The sequence below is a fragment of the Haliotis cracherodii genome, unplaced genomic scaffold (genome assembly GCF_022045235.1).
Source record: "Haliotis cracherodii isolate W230 unplaced genomic scaffold, xgHalCrac1.p SCAF_15, whole genome shotgun sequence".
NCBI lineage: Eukaryota > Metazoa > Mollusca > Gastropoda > Lepetellida > Haliotidae > Haliotis > Haliotis cracherodii.
The window spans coordinates 5,122,693-5,146,782 of NW_027266270.1; the positions used below are offsets into that span (position 1 = coordinate 5,122,693).

At 39.4% G+C, this 24,090-nt stretch overlaps 1 protein-coding gene across 7 annotated transcripts in view; it reads left to right on the forward strand.

The window, feature by feature from the left end:
* The window catches only part of LOC139462188 (ankyrin repeat and SAM domain-containing protein 1A-like), a 195,586-nt gene that overhangs the window by 169,954 nt on the left and 1,542 nt on the right, over nucleotides 1-24,090 (forward strand). For all 7 annotated transcript variants that reach the window (XM_071243744.1, XM_071243747.1, XM_071243743.1 and 4 more), the window contains 2 exons: nucleotides 305-442; nucleotides 18,219-18,422. In XM_071243744.1, the coding sequence (XP_071099845.1) occupies nucleotides 305-442; nucleotides 18,219-18,392 (312 nt within the window). In that variant the 3' untranslated portion in view covers nucleotides 18,393-18,422. The remainder of the gene's footprint in view (nucleotides 1-304; nucleotides 443-18,218; nucleotides 18,423-24,090) is intronic.

A 24,090-nucleotide genomic window follows, 5' to 3' on the forward strand; every position in this document is an offset into this window, starting at 1 on the left:
TATCAGTCTGCTTCAGTTACACCGTTACACTGGGTTAGAAATCCAGGTTCGCCAATTATGTTTCTAGGTTTGTCAGCACCATACCCGTGCTCATGGGTTTCACCGAAGTGGTAAACGTCTGACACCTGCATCACTTCGGGCTTTCCTCCCACATTAAGCTGACACGCCGTGATATAACTGGAATACTGTTAAAAGCGGCGTTAAACCCAACTCACTCACTCACACTGTAAGATCAGTCAGAAATACACCACCTTTATCATTATACTCGTACTTACCTAACACTTCTCCTGATGATTTTTTGCAGAAAGTTATCTGTGATCATGAAATCGCCAACATCTTCTGCGCATGTCAGGACTCGGAGCATCTGAACTTCTTTGCGTACATCACGAAGGACCGCGAGACCCAGAAGCACTACTGCCATGTCTTTAGTGTGCGGAGCAGGGTAAGAACAACATTCTCACACAACGTTATTGCCAGGATCACACGGAAATCGAGTACTTTTTGTTGGCACGATATCTCCTGGCTCGTTGTAGAGTGGGCTGTGAGGTAGCCTCATGGTTAAAGCATGGTTTTGTCGTACCAGAACACCCTGGTTCAATCCCCTCATGGGAACCAGTATGTTTGTTTTTGCATCTTGAATATGAGTATGTCTTCATATATACTGTATTCGACGTAATAAGCGCCCCGCTCTAATAAGTGCCCACGTCAGGATTTGCTAATATATTGGCTAGTGAACAATCCCAATTAGCACCCCTTCCGACCCCTATTCGCAAATAATATGCACCGCTTCCTTCCCCTATTCGCGTATAATACGCACTCGTGTGATATATGCACCTTAATTATTGGCAATTAAATTCTGGAAAAATAGATCTGTCGTACATAAACATTTCAGGATGTCAGCATAAACCACAAAATTTATCTTTTAACTCTGTTTTTTTTCTCCACTAAAATAATATTCTAAAAAGAGCCCCCTATTTCTAATTTTGAGAGCGCCCTGGGCGCTTATTATGTCGAATACGGTAACCATGATGTTTTGCAGTTGCGTTTCTTTTTGTGGTGAGTATATATCTGGTCTAACGGTTTCAGCAAATATTCACAATTAATCCTAAATGGGAATAAAAACTTTCCCAATTCATTTTGATATAGTTTTAACTTATGTGATGGGTGGGTTGAGGTGTCATGTGTTTCACTGATAACAGGACCAATGAAGAAGAAATGGTTTTAAACTTAATTTTACATTATCACATTGAATACAATAAGTGTTAAAATACCTCTAAAATATAAGCATTTAAAAGCATCACATGTTTTTCCAATTTGCCTTCCAAGGACTCTCAGAGGTTTTTAGTGACACTGACTAAACGTCTTTGAAGAAGGACTGTGCTCTGTTGTCTGTTAGCTAGACATCGTATCTGGACATTGTAGATGGACATCGTGGGTAGACATTGTGGGTATATATAGACATTGTGGGTAGTAGCAGGGAGTTAACCATGATTCAAAACTAACTGCCACTGGAAGGAAAATTGGTGAGAAAAAAATATTTTGTTCAAAATTGGGATTTTAAGAAACCTCGTAAATTCATAGTTATTTTATTTTGAGATAGAATTCAATGCAATCGTATTAAACTAAGCAATGTTATCTCCTGTTATCAGTGAGATACGGTTTACCTGTACAAAGCTCTTAAATTAGTTTTGTATATTAACATGAATTGGGACATTTTTTATACCAATTTTGGAATTTAATGTCATTTGCTACAGCCTAATGTCGACCTCTGAACAGGTTTAGATAGGCCCCTGAGTAGAATGTGTTTTATGAACAGAAATGGTTTTGTCATTTGACATTTGACAGATTGATGGCACAACCATCTTTGAAGAGGGAAAAAGTCCCATGGTCTTGACTCAGTTGTAGTCTAGACATTGTCGGCGTTACCATCTGTGAGACTGAGACGTTGTAGGTAGTACCGTCTGTGTCCACGATCAAGGTCGAGGTCATCAGAACTCTATTTGTCCACGAACATTCGTATGCATTGATGATCAGTTTTCATGTGGCGGTACTTGTCTGTATGGTTCCAGTTTTGTTGCTCATTTGTTTATTTGTTTTTCGTTTTTTGTTTGACGCTGCACTCAGCAATATTCCAGCTATGTGACGGCGGTCTGTAAATAATCGAGTCTGGACCAGACAATCCAGTGATTGACATTACACTGAGCATTATGAGCATTAATCCACACAATTGGGATATGATGACATGCATCAACCAAGTCAGTGAGTCTGACAACCCGATCCCGGGTATAGTGGCCTTTAACGGCAAGCATGGGTTGCTGAAGTCCTATTCTACCCTGGATCTTCACAGGTCAGTTAAGCATTTGATTGTTCCTGCATCTTGATAATTCCATCAGTGACAACATATTGAATTACTACCAAGTGACATCACATCCATGCTTCCCATATCGTTTATTTCATTCATTTGTTGATAAGATGAAAGTGTTCAGGAGTACTTATCAGAAATATTTAGCACACAGAGAACTAGAGAAGGGTTTGTTTATACAGAGAGGTGCAAACAAGGGCATGTTATACAGAGAAGCACACTGTGTGGAGCTTGGGAAAGTGCGTGTGCACACAAGGGCTTATCTATACAGAGAGGGACACTGTGTGGAGCTTGGGAAAGTGTGTGTGCACACAAGGGCATGTTATACAGAGAGTGACACTGTGTGTGCACACAAGGGCTTGTTTATAAAGAAAGGAACACTGTGTGGAGCTTGGGAAAGTGTGTGTGCACACAAGGGCTTGTTTATAAAGAGAGGAACACTGTCTGGAGCTTGGGGAAGTGTGTGCACACAAGGGCTTGTTTATACAGAAAGACACACTGTGGAGCTTGGGGAAGTGTGTGCACACAAGGGCTTGTTTATACAGAAAGGCACACTGTGTGGAGCTTGGGAAAGTGTGTGTGCACACAAGGGCTTGTTTATAAAGAGAGGAACACTGTGTGGAGCTTAGGGAAATGTGCGTGTGCACACAAGGGTTTGTTTATAAAGAGAGGAACAGTGTGGAGCTTGGGGAAGTGTGTGTACACACAAAGCTGTGTCACATGGCAAAGAGGGGGCACGGATAGCCCAGTTGTCCAAAGCACCATAAGGTCCTTTAGGCCTGCCATGTATTTGAATCCCAGAATCGCCCTGATCCTTCTTCTAGTTTTGTCAGCACCAGCATGTGGATTCCCTTCAGTGGTAAATGTGAGAGACCTGCATCACTTAGCACTTGTCTCCCACATCACGCCGACACTGTAATATTACTGAATATTGTTTAAAGTGGAATTTAACCATGTCAATGAATTGGGGTATGTTATCATGGGTTTGGAATATTGTTTGTCACAGCAATGAACGCTTAGGTTCCAAAAGAAATTGTAGCATGATAGAAGTACAATTTCCAGAAGAATTTGAAAAAAAAAATAGTTTCTTTTTCGCTTCTGTAATGTGTTTGTGCAAGGTACGAGTATATCTTGGTGACAAAATGACAGATATCAGCTAAGAGAGTCAAGCCCCACTTTTTCTTTCATCAAAGATGTATGTCTTAATAATGGAAGGACAGAAGCCCCAATTTGCCACTGATGAATATACTTTGTCTCATGGTCGTAGCTTGCGTATAATTTTCCCGTGCCGAGGTCGTGAGATGGTTTATGCATTGACGCCTTTGTAGGATGTGTTTCAAACATTTCTTGTTTTTCTTTGTCTTTCTGTACTTGATTCTCTTGGTGATGGAAAGCATGACGGCCATGTTGAACATTTGCCTTGTTTTTAATCTGCCTTTCTGTAGCCAGTGATTAAGTACTGCTTGAAACTGCTTTGCACTTACATTTTTAACGTGAATGTTTTTTAGTGTTTTCTTGTTTTGGGTTATTTTTTATGCATCATTTATTTATTTGATCTATACACAGATTCTTTCACCTTGCAAGTGAAATACACCTGTATTGAAGTAAATAGAATACAAGTCTTCATTTGTTTAAGATGCGACTAACGAGATCAGGTGTTAGGATCGCTGACTTGGTTGATGTCATCATATCCCAGTTATGTAGATCAAAGCTCATGATGCTAATCACTGGATTGTCTGGTCCGGACTTGATTACTTACAGACCGCCGTCATATGACTTGAATAGGGCTGAGTGCAGCATTAAACAAAAACAAATCAAATCAAATCACTTTAATCTAACAAATAATGATAAATAAAATATATAATTAACACTTCATATTAACTAATACAGAAATTTGCACTTGTCCTATAGTCCTTGCCAAACTGTCCAATAGTTAGGGTATCCTAAGGACAAATAGAAATGTGCCCTTTTTAAGGGTTTTGCTATATGTTATCATTTTAAGGACTAGTGGACAAAAACTGTTAGTTACTATCGCTGCTAATATGATTGGAAAATTTGTTAGCAACTATTTGATGCATTGGTGATTAAATCTGCTGTCCTGTTCGACATGGAAATGGATTTGAACCCTTGATGTGAGTGGGTTCTTCATTAATCAATCTGTCATATACTCACACCTGTGATGGCAAGACAGGAGTTATGTCCCTTTGACTGGCAGGTGACACATGTACACATTGGGTGTTGATGTCATTAATTGTAGGTTGGTGATTAACAAGCTCTCTGAAGTAGCTACACTTTGTCAGCTTCTCAGATATTTCTTTTTTAAGGAAGTGACAAAAGTTATAAGCATTTATTATAAATCAAATTATGTAACTTGGGCCCGGTCTGAGCATTGTGTTGACAATAAGCTTGTAGTCCTCAATTATGAACCAACTAACATGAAACTGCTTGCTTGACAACCGTATTAGGACCATTACAGTATATAAAATAAAGAAGTTGTTATATATAAATTGTGTCTACTTTGTCCTCTGTCAAGAAATGCCTATGAAACAATTTAACATGAAAAAGGTGTTTACTTGTTTTCTTGTAGTTAACTGTGGTCGTTGGTGAAGTATTGATCAATAGTCTGAAGAGATTTACCTAGGATTCCAAGCTAAGTGCCCTTGGCTGGCAAATTCGGAAAATTTGTTATTTTGTTCAAAATTGGGATTTTTTTAAGCTCTTATTTTCCTAAATTCAGAGGTATTTTAACAATAAAATTTAACATTGCATTCACTGCCATAACATTAATTGCCAGATTAATGAGGTTAAAGGATTAATTTTTTTTTTAAATATGATTTTTGTAATAGGATTGTGATCACATTTTGGTGAGAGCAAGATAGGAGTATGAGTAAGATAGGACTTCTTATGATGTAAAGAAAATCCTGGTCTGAAAGAATTGATGTCAGTGTCAAGATTTATGTATATCACTATGAAGTTATTGTCAAATATCATCATGTTGGCATGGTAGCTTATAGGCATTGAACATGGGACAGATACCTGTGTGTGTCATCTTCACACAGATGAAGGGGTCACGGGGATCCAGTCTTCTAAAATGCCGCAGTATGCTGTGCAGAGTTGGGCACGCCAGAAATCAATGAATTTGGGTAGAATCCCGATTCACCCCGATTATGTTTCTAGGTTTGTCAGCACCATACCTGTGCTTGTGGGTTTCACCAAAGTGGTAAGCACCTGAGACCTGCATTACTTCAGGCTTTCCACCAACATTAAGCTGACACGCCATGATGTAACTGGAATACTTTTAAAAGCGGCGTTAAACCCAACTCACTCACTCATGTACCTGGTTAGGGAAGCATTATAAGCCCTTTATGCAGTACAAATAACTAAGTTTGGATAACTCAATAGTGGTCTTGGCAAATGATTTGTTTCGAACACCTTCATAACATCCATATTTTCGTAAATATTTCAGTTGTCAATGAATTGATATTATCATTGTTACTTTTGAGTATGTTTGTTTGTTGTTTAATGCTGACTCTGCAATATCCCACCTATATGACGGCGGTCTGTAAATAATCGAGTCTGGACAAGACAATCCAGTGATCTATGCAATGAGCATTGATCTACACAATTGGGATACGATGACATGCATCAACCAAGTCAGAGAGCCTGATCACCCAATCCCGTTAGTCGCCTCTTACGACAAGCATGGGTTGCTATGTATCAATTCTACCCCAGATCTTCACAGGTCCTTGAGTAAGTGTATGACTGGTCAAGTTGCTGTCAAAAATCAATAAAAGGTGATGATAGGAAGTTGTCTGTAGCCATGTGAACCTATCACTGATGGTGGTGCACTTGCATTTCATCAGTTAAGCAACTGTTTCTTTCAAAATCTACTTTCGATACCTGATATCCATCTTATAATTGTATTTCCTCATGTGGTAAATACTTAACAACACACACGAAATCAGACACTTCTTCAAGGGGATTTCTTCGGGCTTAGTATTTGGTTAATCCTGTTCTCTGTTTATTCAATGAAGTGACCTGTCTTTTCAACACAAACATTAAAACAGTTACTGAAAACTGTATCCATAGCGATTCCCAGGTGAAAGCCAGGTGAGACAGTAAGATTATATCGTTAACGGACACACAGGTGGAAGTAGTATTTTGTCATCTGCACAAATTAGCTCAGTGTCACTTACATCATCTGGGGTCAAATCGTTACAAGGATGTAATTACAGACAACTAAAAGTTTAGGAGATTGCCCTTCCTCCAAGGCAAACTTACAAATAATTGGCCTCGTGCAAATTACAGCATTATTGCTTATTAACACATTGTAGTAATGGCATCAGGACAGCCACAATTTGTTTCAAGTCAAAATTACAAGTTTCAAGTAGTTGGAGTGCATTGTACCAGGGCTTTATAAGATCGGCCTCTTGTCCCAGACAACAAATTATACATCTTGAGGTGGACTCTTTTGTCCAGAGAAAGAAGTAGTTCCCCTTTGATGATGGGAGCTTGGAGGGCCACAATAACCCTTTCTGGTGGACCTATCGCCCGTGACTTGCCCTCGGTGGAGGATGAGCCGAGACAACGATGTCATTGCCACAATACTCGTGGGCCGACACAAACTTACGAGGACAGATGGTTACACCCCGCCTCCTTTGTTGGTCACAGCATCTGTCCGGTCCCAATTAGAAACAAGTTGGCAATTCTGGCCTAATGGGCCATCATTATAGAGCTGATGCGGACATTTGGAGTCGTTTACCAGCAGTTTGGTGTCATATCCCTGGCAAAGATTGATGTGATATATGCTTCATTTGCAAAAAAAAGCAGGCACACTGTGTGTCTGCTTTGTTGCAGCATTGTTTTGGAATGCCTATAGTCGGAGTCGGAAGAAAGCTTTGAAGTGTTTTTTCTGGCGTGTGATGAAGGGCCTGTAATTTTGAAACAACAATTAAGAAAATGTCATTGGTCAGATGTCACTGGTTACAAAACGGAATCTGTTTCACACTGATTTGAGCTGAGGAAGATAATCTTTGATATCTGTTTTAACCTTTTGAGTGTTACCTATGTATAGCTTGAAACAGGGGATAAGATCCGAGGGAATGTTTAGTCATGTAAAGATTGTTTTAATTCTTTATTTGTATAGAAATGTTAATAAAACAAAAACAAAAATAATAATTTTACTTATAGCCAGTTGCTAGATCAGGGGATGATAAAATGACAGAATGTTTCCAAAAAATACTTGCATGAGTAACTTTAGTTGCTTTTGGAATGTTGTTTTCAGGATTTTAAAGCAACACTAAGAAGTGATCTGTTTGTAGGAATCTGTCACAGTTCAGTGTCCAAAGATATAGATACAGTGTAGTTAATGGCATCATACACAATCTTCTGTGACATCATACACAATCTTCTGTGACATCATACACAATCTTCTGTGACATCATACAAAATTATACACACTCTTCTGTGACATCATACACAATCTTCTATGGCATCATACACAATCTTCCGTAATGTCATGCACAAAGGATGATGTCTTTAATTATTTACAACAGGGAACTGATTTCACATACTGTATTCGACGTAATAAGCGCCCACGGCGGTATTTGCTAATATATTGGCTAGTGAACAATCCCAGGTAGCACCCCTTCCGATTGATCAATGTTCACAAGACTTGTACAATACGCTCTCATATGTTATATGCACCCTTAATTATGGGCAATTTTGTTCTAGAAAAATATATCTGTCGTACATGAACATTTCAGGCTGTCACCATAAACCACGAAATTTATCTTTCAACTCTGTTTTTTTTCACCAAAATAACATTCTAATAAGAGCCCCCTATTTCTAATTTTGAGAGTGCCCTGGGCGCTTATTACGTCGAATACGGTAGTGTTACTTTGCCCTGTTGAACACAACAAATACAGCGCAACATCAACCTTGTAGCAAATCTATGTGCCTCTGGGAGATTCATTGAAATAATATTAAATAAATATCTTGTTGCTCTGATGGGTATTATTGAGGAGTGAGTCTCAAAGCATTTGAGTGATTTTTCAACTGAAAAAAATACTCAACAAAACGTTCAGAAAACTTTATGTTTCAAAACTTAAAAATCTCATCATTGGTTCAAAAGTTTTTTTATGAGTCAAAGTTGTAAAAACTTGTAAATAAAGTATGGTTTCGTTATAAAGAAAGTTAGGTTTATGTTGTTGGCAATGATTTGTCACCTACATGTTTTAACTGAAATGTAAGCTGTTGTGATAGATAGAACTTGACTGTCAAGTATTCAACAATGTATATCGCTTTCCCACAGTTGTGACACTGTTACGTATAACCTTATCTATAGCCATATAGCCTGCAGGGGCGATGGCTCTCCCGGAGGGCAGGTCAGTGATGGGATTAGAAGATGCTATCTCCATGTTGCTAACTGTTGGGTTGAAAAACAGGTGTTGTTGAAGTAAACAACGCTGAACAGAAGTGTGAGTAACCTGTCCTGCTGATTACTCGCTGATTATCCACGTAACATTGTTAGCCGTGCCGTTTTTGTCACAAGGTCGACTAGGGGAGAATCCCATGTGTCAGGGAGAGTTTGTTGTTTGGATAGAAAATAAGTTAGGAATAAGTAAAGGAAATTAAAATGGAGACATTTCACACCGAGTTAAGAGGTAGAGTTTCAAATTACCAATGCTCCAGTGTTCTGATTGATAGTACAGGAGGTGTTCTGGGTGGGACATTTGTGCCGTGATGGACGTATAATTACCGTAACTGTTTGTGCTTCTACAAAGTTTACTTAACATCTAGAATCGGGACAAGTGCCACAGGCCATGAGCTTTTCAGGGGTGCATTGTACATCACCTTGACAATAGACCGACAAATTTGCCTGAAAATTGTATGTAAACATTTTCCCTTACTTCAGGGGGTAGAGAGAATCTGAGATGTGCTATACATAGAGGTTGGGTGAAGGGAGAAATATGATCTCTGAAAAATTAGCCATTGTTAGGCTGTAGAGTCGGAACCTAATTGTTGGAAGCCTGGGTGATCCCTTTAGGGTAGATCTTTGCAGCACGAGCTTAGATGGGAGGGGAGGAAATTAACAAGGCAGTAATTCTATCAGTGGCTATAGACACGTTTTATTTGGCGAATAATTTGCCAGTTTTGTTCTGATGATGAATTCAGGCTGCGGACTGAGTCGAATGGTCTTACCTACCGTATGGGTAATTATTCGCGGTCGTGCGCACCACGGGACGAGTAAAGCGTGGATGAATTGTCAACAAGTGTTTTATTCCATGTGTGAAGGCTTTGGTTCAGGGTGTCATCTTGAGGAATTAGATAAACATTCATGCTTCGCCGTGGTTTATCTGGTGGTAGGGGCATGCATATGGGTCACAAAAGCTCAGGGGTCGGTTTACAAATCTTGGAATCTGGTGGCATGGTGACCGTCATGTTCTAGTATGGGTCTGAAGCTGATTGATTTCATGGATGCTGGTCCAGAGAATGGCTGGTTGTCACAAATACATGTGGATGTATCTAATGTGCCAGAAATCTCTCCACCTGGGGCTGGAGACTGGGAGGGTCTACAGTGGCTGTAGAACACTTGGTTTGGGCCAGTGATCACTGAAAGGACACAATGGCTATATTTGGGGTAGATTTTGGGTAGGGGATGTGTTGGTGAGGGTGGGATCTGTGAGTGTTCTTGTGGGTAAGGAGGGGATGTCCAGTGTTTGTGAGGGTAGATACGAGCTGTATTTCTGTATCGGATCTACTCTTAAAGCGATGGTGGGTGGTCTTTTGGGTAGGGGATGTGTTGGTGAGGGTGGGATCTGTGAGTGTTCTTGTGGGTAAGGAGGGGATGTCCAGTGTTTGTGAGGGTAGATACTGGCTGTATATGAGGGTAGAAAGAGATGACAGGATGGGATGGGATGGGATGGGATGGGTGGGGATGGGGATGGGGTGGAGTAGAAGGGATGGTCTGGGTGGGGAGGAATGGGTATATAGATTATTACACTGTGTGTTCGGTGGGAAAGTGAGGGGACAGATATGGACTTCACTTATTGTACCCCTGTTGGGAATCAAACCCAGGATTTCGGCGTGACAAGCAGATACTTTGACCACAGGGCTACACTTGGGAGATTGTGGAGGGTGTAATTGTTGCACATGGATTATAGCCTGTTGGAGGAGGGTTGGGGGGGGGGGGGGGTGGGGGGGGACCTTCAGGGTTGAGAGTGGTCATAGTAGACAGACAGGTGATGTTTTCATTATTATTTTTGCCAGTTATCAGAGGCAGATCCTGCACACAGACACACACCCAAAATCTCCCCTCCTCTCTCCCCCCATAAGTAAATTTTCAAGTTGAAAAAGAGAAAGTAGTGTTATTGTGAAAATGAAATTCTTGTGATGGTGAAATGTTATGGCTATTATTTTGGGGTTGAGACGTCCTTCTAAACAAGATTTTTCAGATAAAAGAACGTAGATGTATGTGTCTAGGTTAATACTTGAAAGTATTAAGGAAGCTGCAAAAAGCCTCTTTTTCTCTGTTACATTCTGATGTCAGATGGATATTCCAGTTTCATTGATTTTTTTAAACTAAAAAGCTGTGTTATGATAAATTTCATGATTAGACCTAAGTGTAATTTGGATCAAGAGACAGAAATAACCCCTTCATGTGAAGTACTAAGTGGATGAAAATGTAAAATATTCAGAAATTTTCTTTGATGACTTCCAAGATGTTTTATCACTCTTCTTCATCATTTTTTTCCCTCTGCGATGCCACCGCCATAAAACCGTAGCTCCTTTAAAGGTGAAAAGCCTTCATTCTCTCTCTGTTGACCTGAAAGATATCGGATGGGAGAAATACAATCCATTCTGTTGCCTGACTTTTGACAAATGCGGACATCTTGGCAGGACAACTTGTACAGAGGGACAGATGCATCAGCCGGTATGGTGTGGATGGGGACGTGAAACAAACAAAAGCTAGCTCTCAGTAAGAAACAGCTCTCTTGCAGGCTTGTCAAAAAGTTGTGGCAGGAAAATGTATTACATACGCCTGACAAGCCAAGCAGAGACAAGGTCGGTAGCATTTTGCAAGATATGGCTATTTGTTCACTGGGGAAATACATTTGGCTGGTGAGGCCTTTCACGGCATAATGCCACAAGAACATCACAAAAAATATTCTTTTTGCATGGCCAAAATAATTTGTCGAAATTTTATGCTCATTCTTTGGGCTTTGTTCATTTCTGGTGACTTGAGGGACACGATATCTTTGATTTCGGACAAGTGAGGGAACTCGTGAAGCATGCAGGAGTGGGACGAAGCGAAGAATGATTCAATTGTATGAGGGATGTCAACAGTTATCAGTCTTGTGAATGCAGCGTGTGAAAATGTCCACTTGGGGACCCAAGTTATTATTTATTGATGCTGTTTATGCAGATTACATAACATGAAAAATCTGTTAACTAGGGTATAATTAAGCATTTTAGGGAAGATGGAGATCGATAAAAGGGGATGAAATGGGGATAACTGTCCAGAGCTTCAGGGAGCGGATAATACATGTACAGTAAACTTTATAACAAACTAACGTATATAACAAACCGCTTTTTGGTCCCGCCCCTTTGCTGTATATATGCTTATAACTAACTACAGTTATAACAAACAAAAATTAGTGGTCACTTTGAGTTCGTTAGAAACGTAGTTCCCTGATCACTACCCATGAAAGAGGCGACTAACGGGGTCGGGTGGTCAGGCTCACTGACGTGGTTGATGCATGTCATAGTATCCCAATCGCGTGGATCGATGCTCCTGATGTCAATCACTGGATTGTCTGGTCCAGACTTAATTATTTACAGACTGCCGCCATTTAGCTTGAATAATGCTGAGTGCAACTTAAACAACAAACAAACAAACAACAAAGTGGTACACATCTTCGACCGCTTCACTTCCTTGCACAAGAACATGGGTACAATGTGTGAAGCCCATTTCTGGTGTCTCCCGCCGTGATATTGCTGGAATATTGCTAAAAGAGGCGTAAAACCATACTCACTCACTCACTCCTTGCACAAGAAGCTGACTTGCATGAGATAACTGAAAACTGTTCAATACGAACACATGATTATGTATTTGATAAACTCGATCATTATAACAAGGTGGGGGGGGGAGCACGGGTGGCCCAGTCGTCTAAGGCGCAGTGATTCGCTGTGCACGCCAGAAACCCATGATTGTTGGTTTGAATCCCGGTTCGCCCCGATTATGTTTCTAGGTTTGTCAGCACCATACCCGTGCTCGTGGGTTTCACCGAAGTGGTAAACGTCTGAGACCTGCATCACTTCGAGCTTTCCTCCCACATTAAGCTGACACGCCGAGATATAACTGTAATACTGTTAAAAGTGACGTTAAACCCAACTCACTCACTCACTCACTCACTCACTCACTCACTAACTCACTCATTATAACAATGGCCCTTTGTTAGCATTATATCTGTCGTACTGTTTAAATATTACTGTATTCAACGTAATAAGCGCCCCGCTCTAATAAGCGCTCACAGCGATATTTGCTGATATATTGGCTGGTGAACAATACCAATTAGCACCCCTTCCGATTGATCAATGTACACAAGACCTATTTATTCGCGTATAATACACACTTGTGTGTTATATGCCGCACCCTTAATTATGGGCAATTAAATTCTGGAAAAAAATATCTGTCGTACATAAACATTTCAGGCTGTCACCCTAAACCACGAAATTTATCTTTCAACTCTGTCTTTTTTCACCAAAATAATATTCTCATAAGAGCCCCCTATTTCTAATTTTGAGAGTGCCCTGGGCGCTTATTACATCAAAAACGGTAAGCAGTTACTTTGACTTTGCTAATTTCATCACGCACTAAAAAGAAATAAGAAATATCGTTAAATACCTGTTTCTAAATTCATACACATTTTCAGCCAACATTGTTTTACATCTGTATTCATACTTGTTCATGTAATATAAATCATTTTTATTACCCATATGTGTCATCAAAGACAATGTATTCTGAGACATTTATCATAGGCCCTGTCATATTAAATTGACATTATAATTCACTAACAACAGTTTGTCTTGGTATACATGCTAGATTGTTGGGTTCTGTAAATTCTTAAAATACTCTGCCATCGAGAGAGCCCCAGCTGTTAATGTGAAGTTAAGTTTTGACCTTAGACTGGCATTTTCATAGCTTGTTTAACAAGCAAGAAGCCATCACATCACAATAAAACTGCCATTTCCACCTCTTTTTACGTCTAATCCTCAAAAGTTCCTTTTCCTCATTAAAATTTTATGAATCTTCTATATATTGCTTCTACAACAAAATATTAATTTTTTATCTAAAAATATTTCAGTCGTGTTTATTACTATAACTGCTTTTGTCATTTTCTCTTCTTTTTTCATTTTAGAAAGTTTCAGATGCCCAGAAAAATGAACTTGTGATGGTTGTTTTATTATTCAACAGTTTTAGCTAAACAAAATGAAAATAAAACTATTTTTTATGAAGGTTGAAAATCCAAACAGCTTTATCTTGAACACCTGTTAATATTAAGCTGTCAAAGAACTCATTATCCCACCTAAAGATTGAATTTCAAATTTAGATCATATGAGCTTTAGACGTAATAAAAAACTGCATATCTTATCGTTGAATCACCCCTATCCCAATCACCAGCAAATATCACACATCTCAAATTGAATGAATGAGAATTGTCAAAATTTAAGGGTGAATCATATTTTGACATCATTCTGTATTACCCATAATCCCTTACATTTATGTGGGGACCAGCCCTTTATGACTATCGTGTCTCCGCTGTATTGTGACCAGAGCCTGGTATTGTATCCCGGAATATAGGTAAAGTTGATTAGGATTAAGGCGTACCTGAGATCCCATTGCCCCTCAACTATGGCGAGGCGCACATTTGTGGAATAAAAATAACATTTGTGTCGGTCAATATTTTTATTGTGTTTTACATGTATATATAAGTTGATCTGGGTGTGAAGAAAATGTGAACGCTAAGCTGGTTCAGAATGTAATTGTGTTTAGTAACAAGAAACTGTTTTCACTTCTTTTGCCGAAGGATTTGCTCTCTTAAGTTATTTTTTTTTCAGTAATGGATTCTGAACTGTTGCTTTATTACCCTATTAATCTTTTATTTAAGGTGACCAACCCAAAGGTTTATTGTACCATAATGTTTTAAGATGATTTTATTAGGATTTGTGAATCAGGTATCAAATCACAATAACCACCTCTGATTGAAACAGCTGATTTGATGACTATATCACCGTGGAAGCTGATATTTACTGAAAAGAATTTCCTTTTCAATAATTGTCGGTAGTCATTCTTGGAGTAGTTCTCAAACAGAGTTCTGGATTTTAAAAAAATATCAAGGTCTACCGTCCCTCCATATAAAATTTAAAGTGATCAGAACCACACCATTAATTATTTTTTTAGGCCCTGTTCATCAATTTTTATTTTTGTTTGAAGTTTTCTCATCAAAACTAGAGCACAGAGGAAAGACAAATAAATTTATTTTTATTTTAATTCTATTTGTGTGTTTTGGCTCAGACCAGAGATCCTCATTTGAAAAATTTGATCAAGTGTCGCCCTGCCCCGTACTTTTGCCGACAGTGTCGTTGCAGTGGCTGTACATTGTCAACCACAACAATAAGCTATTATGACACAGCGATAACCAAAATTGTGGTTTGTACTCTCAGTTATTAAATCGCAAGGCTTATTTTTGTCTGTCCACATGACTTTTATTTCATATTTCCATATGATTGTAGCCTGATTGTGAGGACTTTACAGTGACAGCAACTCGGTCGGTACTGACAGGGGATTGTTCATGAAGTCAGTTCATCCTAACTCCTAATGCTGGAGTCGCATAATGATAACAGATTGTTGGAGATGGGACAATGTGTTGTCGTGAGAATTGTTCTGAATTTGTGTATTAATATGTTAATGGGCCCAGATTAGGTGGTGTTTTTTGTCCATTCTTCTCATTATTATTTCTGGATTTTCATCAGATGATTATTACAAATGTTCCCTCTAAGCTTAGAAGAAAAAGAGATCTTTGATGTTGGCTATCGTTTTGCATTATTCATCAGTGTTAAGAGAAGATTATGGTGTCTGACAATGAAGTTGATAGAGTGAATTGTGATAGATTTGTCAGTTTGTAAACAAAGTTTTAATTTAATCTGTATGATGATAGCTAAGTGAAACAATACCCTGGTTATTCAGTGCTGATGTATTTTGTTTGTTGTGCATCATATATAAACAGGGATTAACAACAAAATAAGAAAAATAAAAACCAAAAATCATCTTTTCGCAATTAAGATCTGGGTGACATAATATTAAGGTCCTCTTTTATCAGCCGGATGGTGACTTTTTGTAGTTGATATCCTCTCGTTCTACAAGTTTTGCCTGAAGAGACCAAAAGAGAGCTTTGTAACCACTGTTGATTGTATGATCAGTGCTCATATCACATGTATGTTGTTTTTGTTTTTTTTATATATGTGGCAGGGCGGTCGGGTAGCCTCGTGGTTAAAGCGCTCGCTCGTCACGCCGAAGACCCGGGTTAGATTCCCAACAAGGCACAACCTGTGAAGCCCATTTCTGGTGTCCCCCGCCGTGATATTGCTGGAATATTGCTAAAAGCAGAGTAAAACCATACTCACTCACTCACTTTAATATATGTGGTAGTTGTTGGTATTTTTGTGACAACTCAAATATAGTCAGATTTACTGTTAATTGTAATAACCGACAAAAAAATGAAAATTTTCTATCATAATGATAAAAGGAAGTGACAATGTTAGCTAGATAGTCTCCAGTCCTTGTGTGTCATTGGGGAAGTCCTAAATTATCCACTTTGTTTCAAAATAACCCTCCAACTCCGAACAAAGAAATAAATGTTCCACAAGAAAATAAATGCACCTGTTTCTCCGGTTTTGAAGAAACCCCTAAATTCTCCCTGTCCTCCCAAGATGTCTGCTGTGGTCTGTGACATGAGAAACAGGACGCAGGAGTGTTCCGAGTTGTGGACATCAGCTTGTTTTCAACACCACCACTCAAGTCTTTGTCTTACCTCTGAGTTTTGACTCTTGGAATTTCGAAGCACTATTGTAGCCAGTCAAAAAGTGTCATCGACATTGGGGTCTTTGTTGCACTAATTGCTGACCCCTTCTCGCTGGTCACTTCAGGCTTTGCTTGTCTGCCAACAGAGGCTGCATTCATGTCCACGCTTCCTCTATTTTTAATCTTCAAGTAGTTGTTGTTATGGGTGCGAGCATCTGTCTGGATGGGTATTGTTGATGCTATTGTCACCTTTCCGTTGTCAATAGATCTCTTGACCTCTAGGCTTTTAAAACTGTGGTTTTGTCCGTGTACGAGGGAATTAATTAAACGTGGCCCGTAGCTGTTTTCCAAAAGGGGGCAACCATAATGGACCTCATGTCTGGATTCGTAGAAATGCTCACCCAGGCATACTAGCACTGTCTCCAGTAGAAGGTTGGAAATCAGTCCGTTCACTGCACCGGAAAATTTTGTCAATCACTTTTCTGGCCAGGTCACCTCTTAATTATTTTTGACTTGACTGATGGCATGTGGTTTGGCTGCTACTGCATTCTCATAATTTATCATGGGAATATGTGAAAAGTGAGGTGTGATCACGTCTTCGGATGCTACTGCACTCTGGGGTAGTTTATTTGAAAACTTCTTTCTCGGATCAAATTGTAATCTTCTCATGCCCATCCATGCGAACAAATGGAATATTTCCAATGGCGGATATGCCTTTGGGGTAGGCAAATTTATATTGAAAAGTTATCTTTGGAGGCGAAATACAGTTATGTTAGGAATACATTGTGTTGTGCCATCACTCATGAGATAGGGGAATTGCGTTGAAAACTACAATACTGAAAGAGTTTAATAAACTGTCTGTGGCATTTAGTTTGAGGTGCTGATCAACGGACAGTCGTGCAGTTCAGGTCACAAGGATTAGATTGTGTGGATGTATTACTGTTTGATGTGCTCAGAGATTTGTCTTCCATGAAATCAGTGGAGATTCTAATATTACAAACTTTCTTCTTTCATCCTTCCAAGTTTAATTCTTAAACTTCAAGATATGTTGACTCAACTCTTAAACATCAAGGGGGCGGTCGGGTAGCCTAGTGGTTGAAGCATTCTCTTGTCACACCGAAAACCCGGGTTCAATTCCTGACATGGGTACAATGTGTGAAGCCTATTTCTGGTGTCCCCCACCATGATATTGCAGGAATATTGCTAAAAGCGGTGTAAAACCATACTCATTCACTCACTTAAACATCAAGATATGTTGACTCATCAAGATATGTTGACTCAACTCTTAAACATCAAGATATGTAAACTCAAGTCTTAAACATCAAGATATGTTGACTCAACTCTTAATCATCAAGATATGTTGACTCAACTCTTAAACATCAAGATATGTAGACCCAACTCTTAAACATCAAGATATGTAGACCCAACTCTTAAACATCAAGACATGTTGACTGAACTCTTAAACATCAAGATATGTTGACCCAACTCTTAAACAGCAAGATATGTTGACTCAACTCTTTAACATCAAGATATGTTGACTCAACTCTTTAACATCAAGATATGTTGACTCAACTCTTTAACATCAAGATATGTTGACTCAACTCTTTAACATCAAGATATGTTGACTCAACTCTTAAAAATCAAGATATGCTGACTCAACTTTGAAAAATCAAGATTGTTACCTCAGAAATGTCTTTTATTATTTACAGTTTGCAATCTTTGAAGACGAAAACTTATATATATCTGTAAACATATTTTTTTACGTTTCAGGAATTGGCAGGGGAGATAATCCTGACTTTGGGGGAAGCCTTTGAGATTGCATACCAGATGGCGTTGAAAGAGAAAGCCGAGGAAGATGCCATGGAGTTTGAGAAGAAGCTGAGCCCCAGTGACCAAGAAGATACAACCAGCGCCTCATCAAAAGCATCGCTCAATACAGTATAGCACATGTACATAACGTGTGTAGTCTCCTGTGTAAGTAGACCAACTCCTCTCTCAATACAGTACAGCACATGTACATAACGTGTGTAGTCTCCTGTGTAAGTAGACCATCTCCTCTCTCAATACAGTATAGCACATGTACATAACGTGTGTAGTCTCCTGTGTAAGTAGACCATCTCCTCTCTCAATACAGTATAGCACATGTACATAACGTGTATAGTCTCCTGTATAAGTAGACCAACTCCTTTCTCAATACAGTATAGCACATGTACATAACGTGTGTAGTCTCCTGTATAAGTAGACCAACTCCTTTCTCAATACAGTATAGCACATGTACATAACGTGTGTAGTCTCCTGTGTAAGTAGACCAACTCCTCTCTCAATACAGTATAGCACATGTACATAACGTGTGTAGTCTCCTGTGTAAGTAGACCAACTCCTCTCTCAATACAGTACAGCACATGTACATAACATGTGTATTCTCCTGTGTAACGAACTCCTCTCTCAATACAGTACAGCACATGTACATAACGTGTGTATTCTCCTGTTTAACCATTATCTCATCTCAATACAGTACAGCACATGTACATAACGTGTGTATTCTCCTGTTTAACCATTATCACACCTCAATACAGTACAGCACATGTACAAAACGTGTGTAGTCTCCTGTTTAACCATTATCTCATCTCAATACAGTACAGCACATGTACATAACGTGTGTAGTCTCCTGTTTAACCATTATCTCACCTCAATACAGTACAGCACATGTACATAACGTGTGTATTCTCCTGTTTAACCATTATCACACCTCAATACAGTATAGCACATGTACATAACGTGTGTATTCTCATGTTTAACCATTATCACACCTCAATACAGTATAGCACATGTACATAGCGTGTGTATTCTCCTGTGTAACCAACTCATCTCTCAAAACAGCATAGCACATACATGCCATGTGTATTCTCCTGTTTAACCATTATCTCACCTCAATACAGTATAGCACATGTACACAACGTGTGTATTCTCCTGTTTAACCATTATCTCACCTCAATACAGTATAGCACATGTACACAACGTGTGTATTCTCCTGTTTAACCATTATCTCACCTCAATACAGTATAGCACATGTACACAACGTGTGTATTCTCCTGTTTAACCATTATCTCACCTCAATACAGTATAGCACATGTACACAACGTGTGTATTCTCCTGTTTAACCATTATCTCACCTCAATACAGTATAGCACATGTACACAACGTGTGTATTCTCCTGTTTAACCATTATCACACCTCAATACAGTATAGCACATGTACACAACGTGTGTATTCTCCTGTTTAACCATTATCTCACCTCAATACAGTATAGCACATGTACACAACGTGTGTATTCTCCTGTTTAACCATTATCACACCTCAATACAGTACAGCACATGTACATAACGTGTGTATTCTCCTGTTTAACCATTATCTCACCTCAATACAGTACAGCACATGTACATAACGTGTGTAGTCTCCTGTTTAACCATTATCTCACCTCAATACAGTACAGCACATGTACATAACGTGTGTATTCTCCTGTTTAACCATTATCTCACCTCAATACAGTACAGCACATGTACATAGCGTGTGTATTCTCCTGTTTAACCATTATCTCACCTCAATACAGTATAGCACATGTACACAACGTGTGTATTCTCCTGTTTAACCATTATCTCACCTCAATACAGTACAGCACATGTACATAACGTGTGTATTCTCCTGTTTAACCATTATCTCACCTCAATACAGTATAGCACATGTACACAACGTGTGTATTCTCCTGTTTAACCATTATCTCACCTCAATACAGTATAGCACATGTACACAACGTGTGTATTCTCCTGTTTAACCATTATCTCACCTCAATACAGTACAGCACATGTACATAACGTGTGTAGTCTCCTGTTTAACCATTATCTCACCTCAATACAGTACAGCACATGTACATAACGTGTGTATTCTCCTGTTTAACCATTATCACACCTCAATACAGTATAGCACATGTACATAGCGTGTGTATTCTCCTGTGTAACCATTATCACACCTCAATACAGTATAGCACATGTACATAGCGTGTGTATTCTCCTGTTTAACCATTATCACACCTCAATACAGTATAGCACATGTACATAGCGTGTGTATTCTCCTGTGTAACCAACTCCTTTCTCAATACAGTATAGCACATGTACACAACGTGTGTATTCTCCGGTTTAACCATTATCACACCTCAATACAGTATAGCACATGTACACAACATGTGTATTCTCCTGTTTAACCATTATCACACCTCAATACAGTATAGCACATGCAAATACTGTCCTTATAGAGAAACACTTTGTTTTCTGGACCCTGTTTGTCTTTATACAGGACATTACTCCATTCCCGTGATTCACCCACCCATCTTTGTTTGTTCAAATTATCTGTGGGAGAAGGGGGTAGGGTCAACTGTCAACATGGCTCCCACTTCATCCAACACACCAGGCATAAAATATGTTCTTTATATGAAATCATCAGCATGACGTATCGGGAGGCACATCCCGCCCTTTATTATGAGAATTCACTTCCAATAGTTTTTTGATATGTGTCATTAAGTATCAAGTGTTTCTTTCACTGGCATGTATATTCGAGTTCACGTTTGTAGTGGCCTCTCTCAGGCTGGTCAGATCTGCTCTCTACACAAACTTTCTCTAAGGCTGGGGGGCGGTCGGGTAGCCCAGTGGTTAAAGCGTTCGCTCGTCACGCCGAAGACCCGGGCTCGTTTCCCGACATGGGTACAATGTGTGAAGCTCATTTCTGGTGTCCCCCGCTTGGATATTGCTGGAATATTGCTAAAAGCGGCGTAAAACCATACTCACTCACTCTAAGGCTGGCACCGCAACCTACTGTGGAGTCAACACAGTAGTGCCTATCAAACTGTGTAGTATTGTGGCATGTCCGGGTTCAGCTCATCTCAGGCCCAAGGCCCTTGGTATGTTTGGGCCCAAGATATGTTTTGTTGCTGTAACCTTCATCCGGTCATCCTTTTTATTCATATTAAATCCAAACTTTGAGTAATCATTTCAGTAAAAAAAAAAAAAACTGTTGGTTTTTTTTTTTTTTTTCTTGAATCCTTTATCTAAGATAACTGTTCTATTGCACCAGTGATGACATGAAAGAGAATCTGATATTAAACATTGAATGAAAAGAGGATACGTCAACCACAGCGACAGCCACCCTGTAATAGTTGTTTCATTAAAGTTAAGTGTTCTAAATATTTCTTCCCACATTGAAACAGCTTTGTCACGGAAATTCAGCTTATGATGTTTATGACCCAATCGTCCCTCAATTTCTATACTATTGTAAACAACACCCCATTTCTCACGGTGGCATTTTCTATTGGTATGAATAATTATTGGTGTGGCCATATCCACCTAGAGGCTAAATCCCATATTTGCCTAGCTCCTCTTGTGTGACTTTATACAATAACAGTGGTCATGGTGTACAACACAATCATGTCCTTAACTGATCTGATTGTGAATGACTCATTGAGCAAGATCAACATGTCTTTCATTGAAATCACCGGACATATTGCACTTTGTGATCCAATGAAGAAGACGATTTTCTCAAATCAAAATGAACAATAAACGTGAGTCCGCTGACATGATTAATTTCTTCAGTCCAGTTAGATGTGATTCAGGGTGTCAAGAGGATCATTTGAAAGAGCAAACATAAATTGACGAGTCTGCGAGCAAGCGTTTCTTTCCACGATTAAGCTATATTATGAATTGTGAAACAACAATACAATTTACATCCCCTTCCCGCTGTTTGCCCGGTCGCTTTTGACTTGATATTAAATGAGAATAGAAGTCACGGGTCCACACTTTGAAAGATGGTCCTCTCGCGAGGTGGGCAGTGGGGGTAGCCATGTTTGTAACAAGCAGGGCGCGAAGCCAGTAATTGTTCGACTCGGCCGCCAGTGTCGTTTGTTAATCTTGGGATGCGGGATATGTGGGTGCTGTAAAAATGAAGCGTACAAATTAAGGTTCCTCATCCTTCAATGCAGTTCGATGGTGAATTCTTTTTCGTTTGACAGATTGAGAAAAAAACTTAATGAAGCAGATGGTGGGATACTAGGAAAGAGAATGGGACGCCCCTAAGTTGGTTGTGGTATATTCACAGATATTGTTCACGATTGTTTTGTCCGTGTTCCCTTTTGCCTTAGCGAAATCCCCAAAGTAATAAATATGGTCTCGTTTGGGGGTAAAAATCTGAGGTTGATGTCGAAAATATTGCGGGCGACTCTGTTTGTGGCTTGTTATCCACACAAGGAGAAGGCAGCTCTCTCCTTCAATACAGCATTAATCAAAGACCATTAAGCCATAGGAGAGATGCATTAGGACTGGCTTTTCAATCGCCGACAATTTCTTGTAAAAGGAAGCACTGGGACCATGTGGCAGTGATCACCAGTCTATTGTTAGCGATGATACATTGCGTCTCGTTGAGACGAGGATTTGTCGCGGATGTGCTCTGGGGGGAGACCGGTGTAGGTGTAAGTCAACCAGCCCGGCTTTATTGACTAGGCTGAAGAAGGAGAGGTGGGTAATTGTCCATTAAATATCTCCAAGATGAAATAAACTGAACATGCGGGTACTAGTATAAGCGTGGCTTGTTCCATAACCGACACCATCAGATTGGAAAACGCAATTCAATCGAGTGGAGAAAATTCTGAAAAAAAGGTCGAAGGCTGTACATTTCAAAGAGACGATGCATTTAATTTGCATACATTGGAATCCCAATCGACAGGATTAATCTCAAAGATAATAAATTAAAAGTTAATTGAGGAAACATACGCAAGAGCCCAAATGTCTTTTTGCTGGAGAGATGGATGCCTTTCTTTTCGGAGATAGGAGGCCACTTGAAATATTCTGTGCCATGACTTGATCATGTCGTTTTTTGTTGCTCAAAGACAACAATAAATGCCGTTTTTTTCTTGTTTTGTCCATATTGTTTGAACAAGCTTGGCTGTTTGATAAAGACTTCAAACCTTTGCCTTGCTTCTATCAATCTGGAGTTGTGAACAAATTTTTATCTTAAATATTTTGATAGTGAAACATCTAAATCATTTGAATATAATTTTCGGAAGGGTCACAGTGTTATCCAGGTAATGCTGAAGGGTTCACACAGTTCAAGGCTGTCGGGAGTTTCAGTATTTCAGAGCTGACACTGCAGCACTGACAAGTCAGTTGTTTGTTTTGAAAAATCTTATACAGACACTGACATTAATTTATTGTTGCCATTCTGAAGTGTGCTATTTTAATCAGTATCTAATTTGTGTTCAGTGAGGGAGTTGGTTGGCTGGATGCTACTTGGACCACTATGTCAGCTGGGCTAAAGCATGTCACTTTAGTGTAGGGTGAGACAGGGTGAGACAGGTCATAAAAGTGTACCACTTTGGAGAAATGCATGATGTTGGTTATTGTGTGGAAAGACCAAGGATCAGTTGGGGTGAATCTTGTATTTGAACCATGATCAGCAAATCCTGGCACATCTAAGGGAGGTAACTCAAAAAGAAACTTGGCGCCTTAGCTCACTGTGTTGAATGAAACTCAGTGAGACTGCTATGCATTTAGTTGTGATATTGTTTGAGAGTTACAATGTCAGATTAGTTGACTGAGACTGT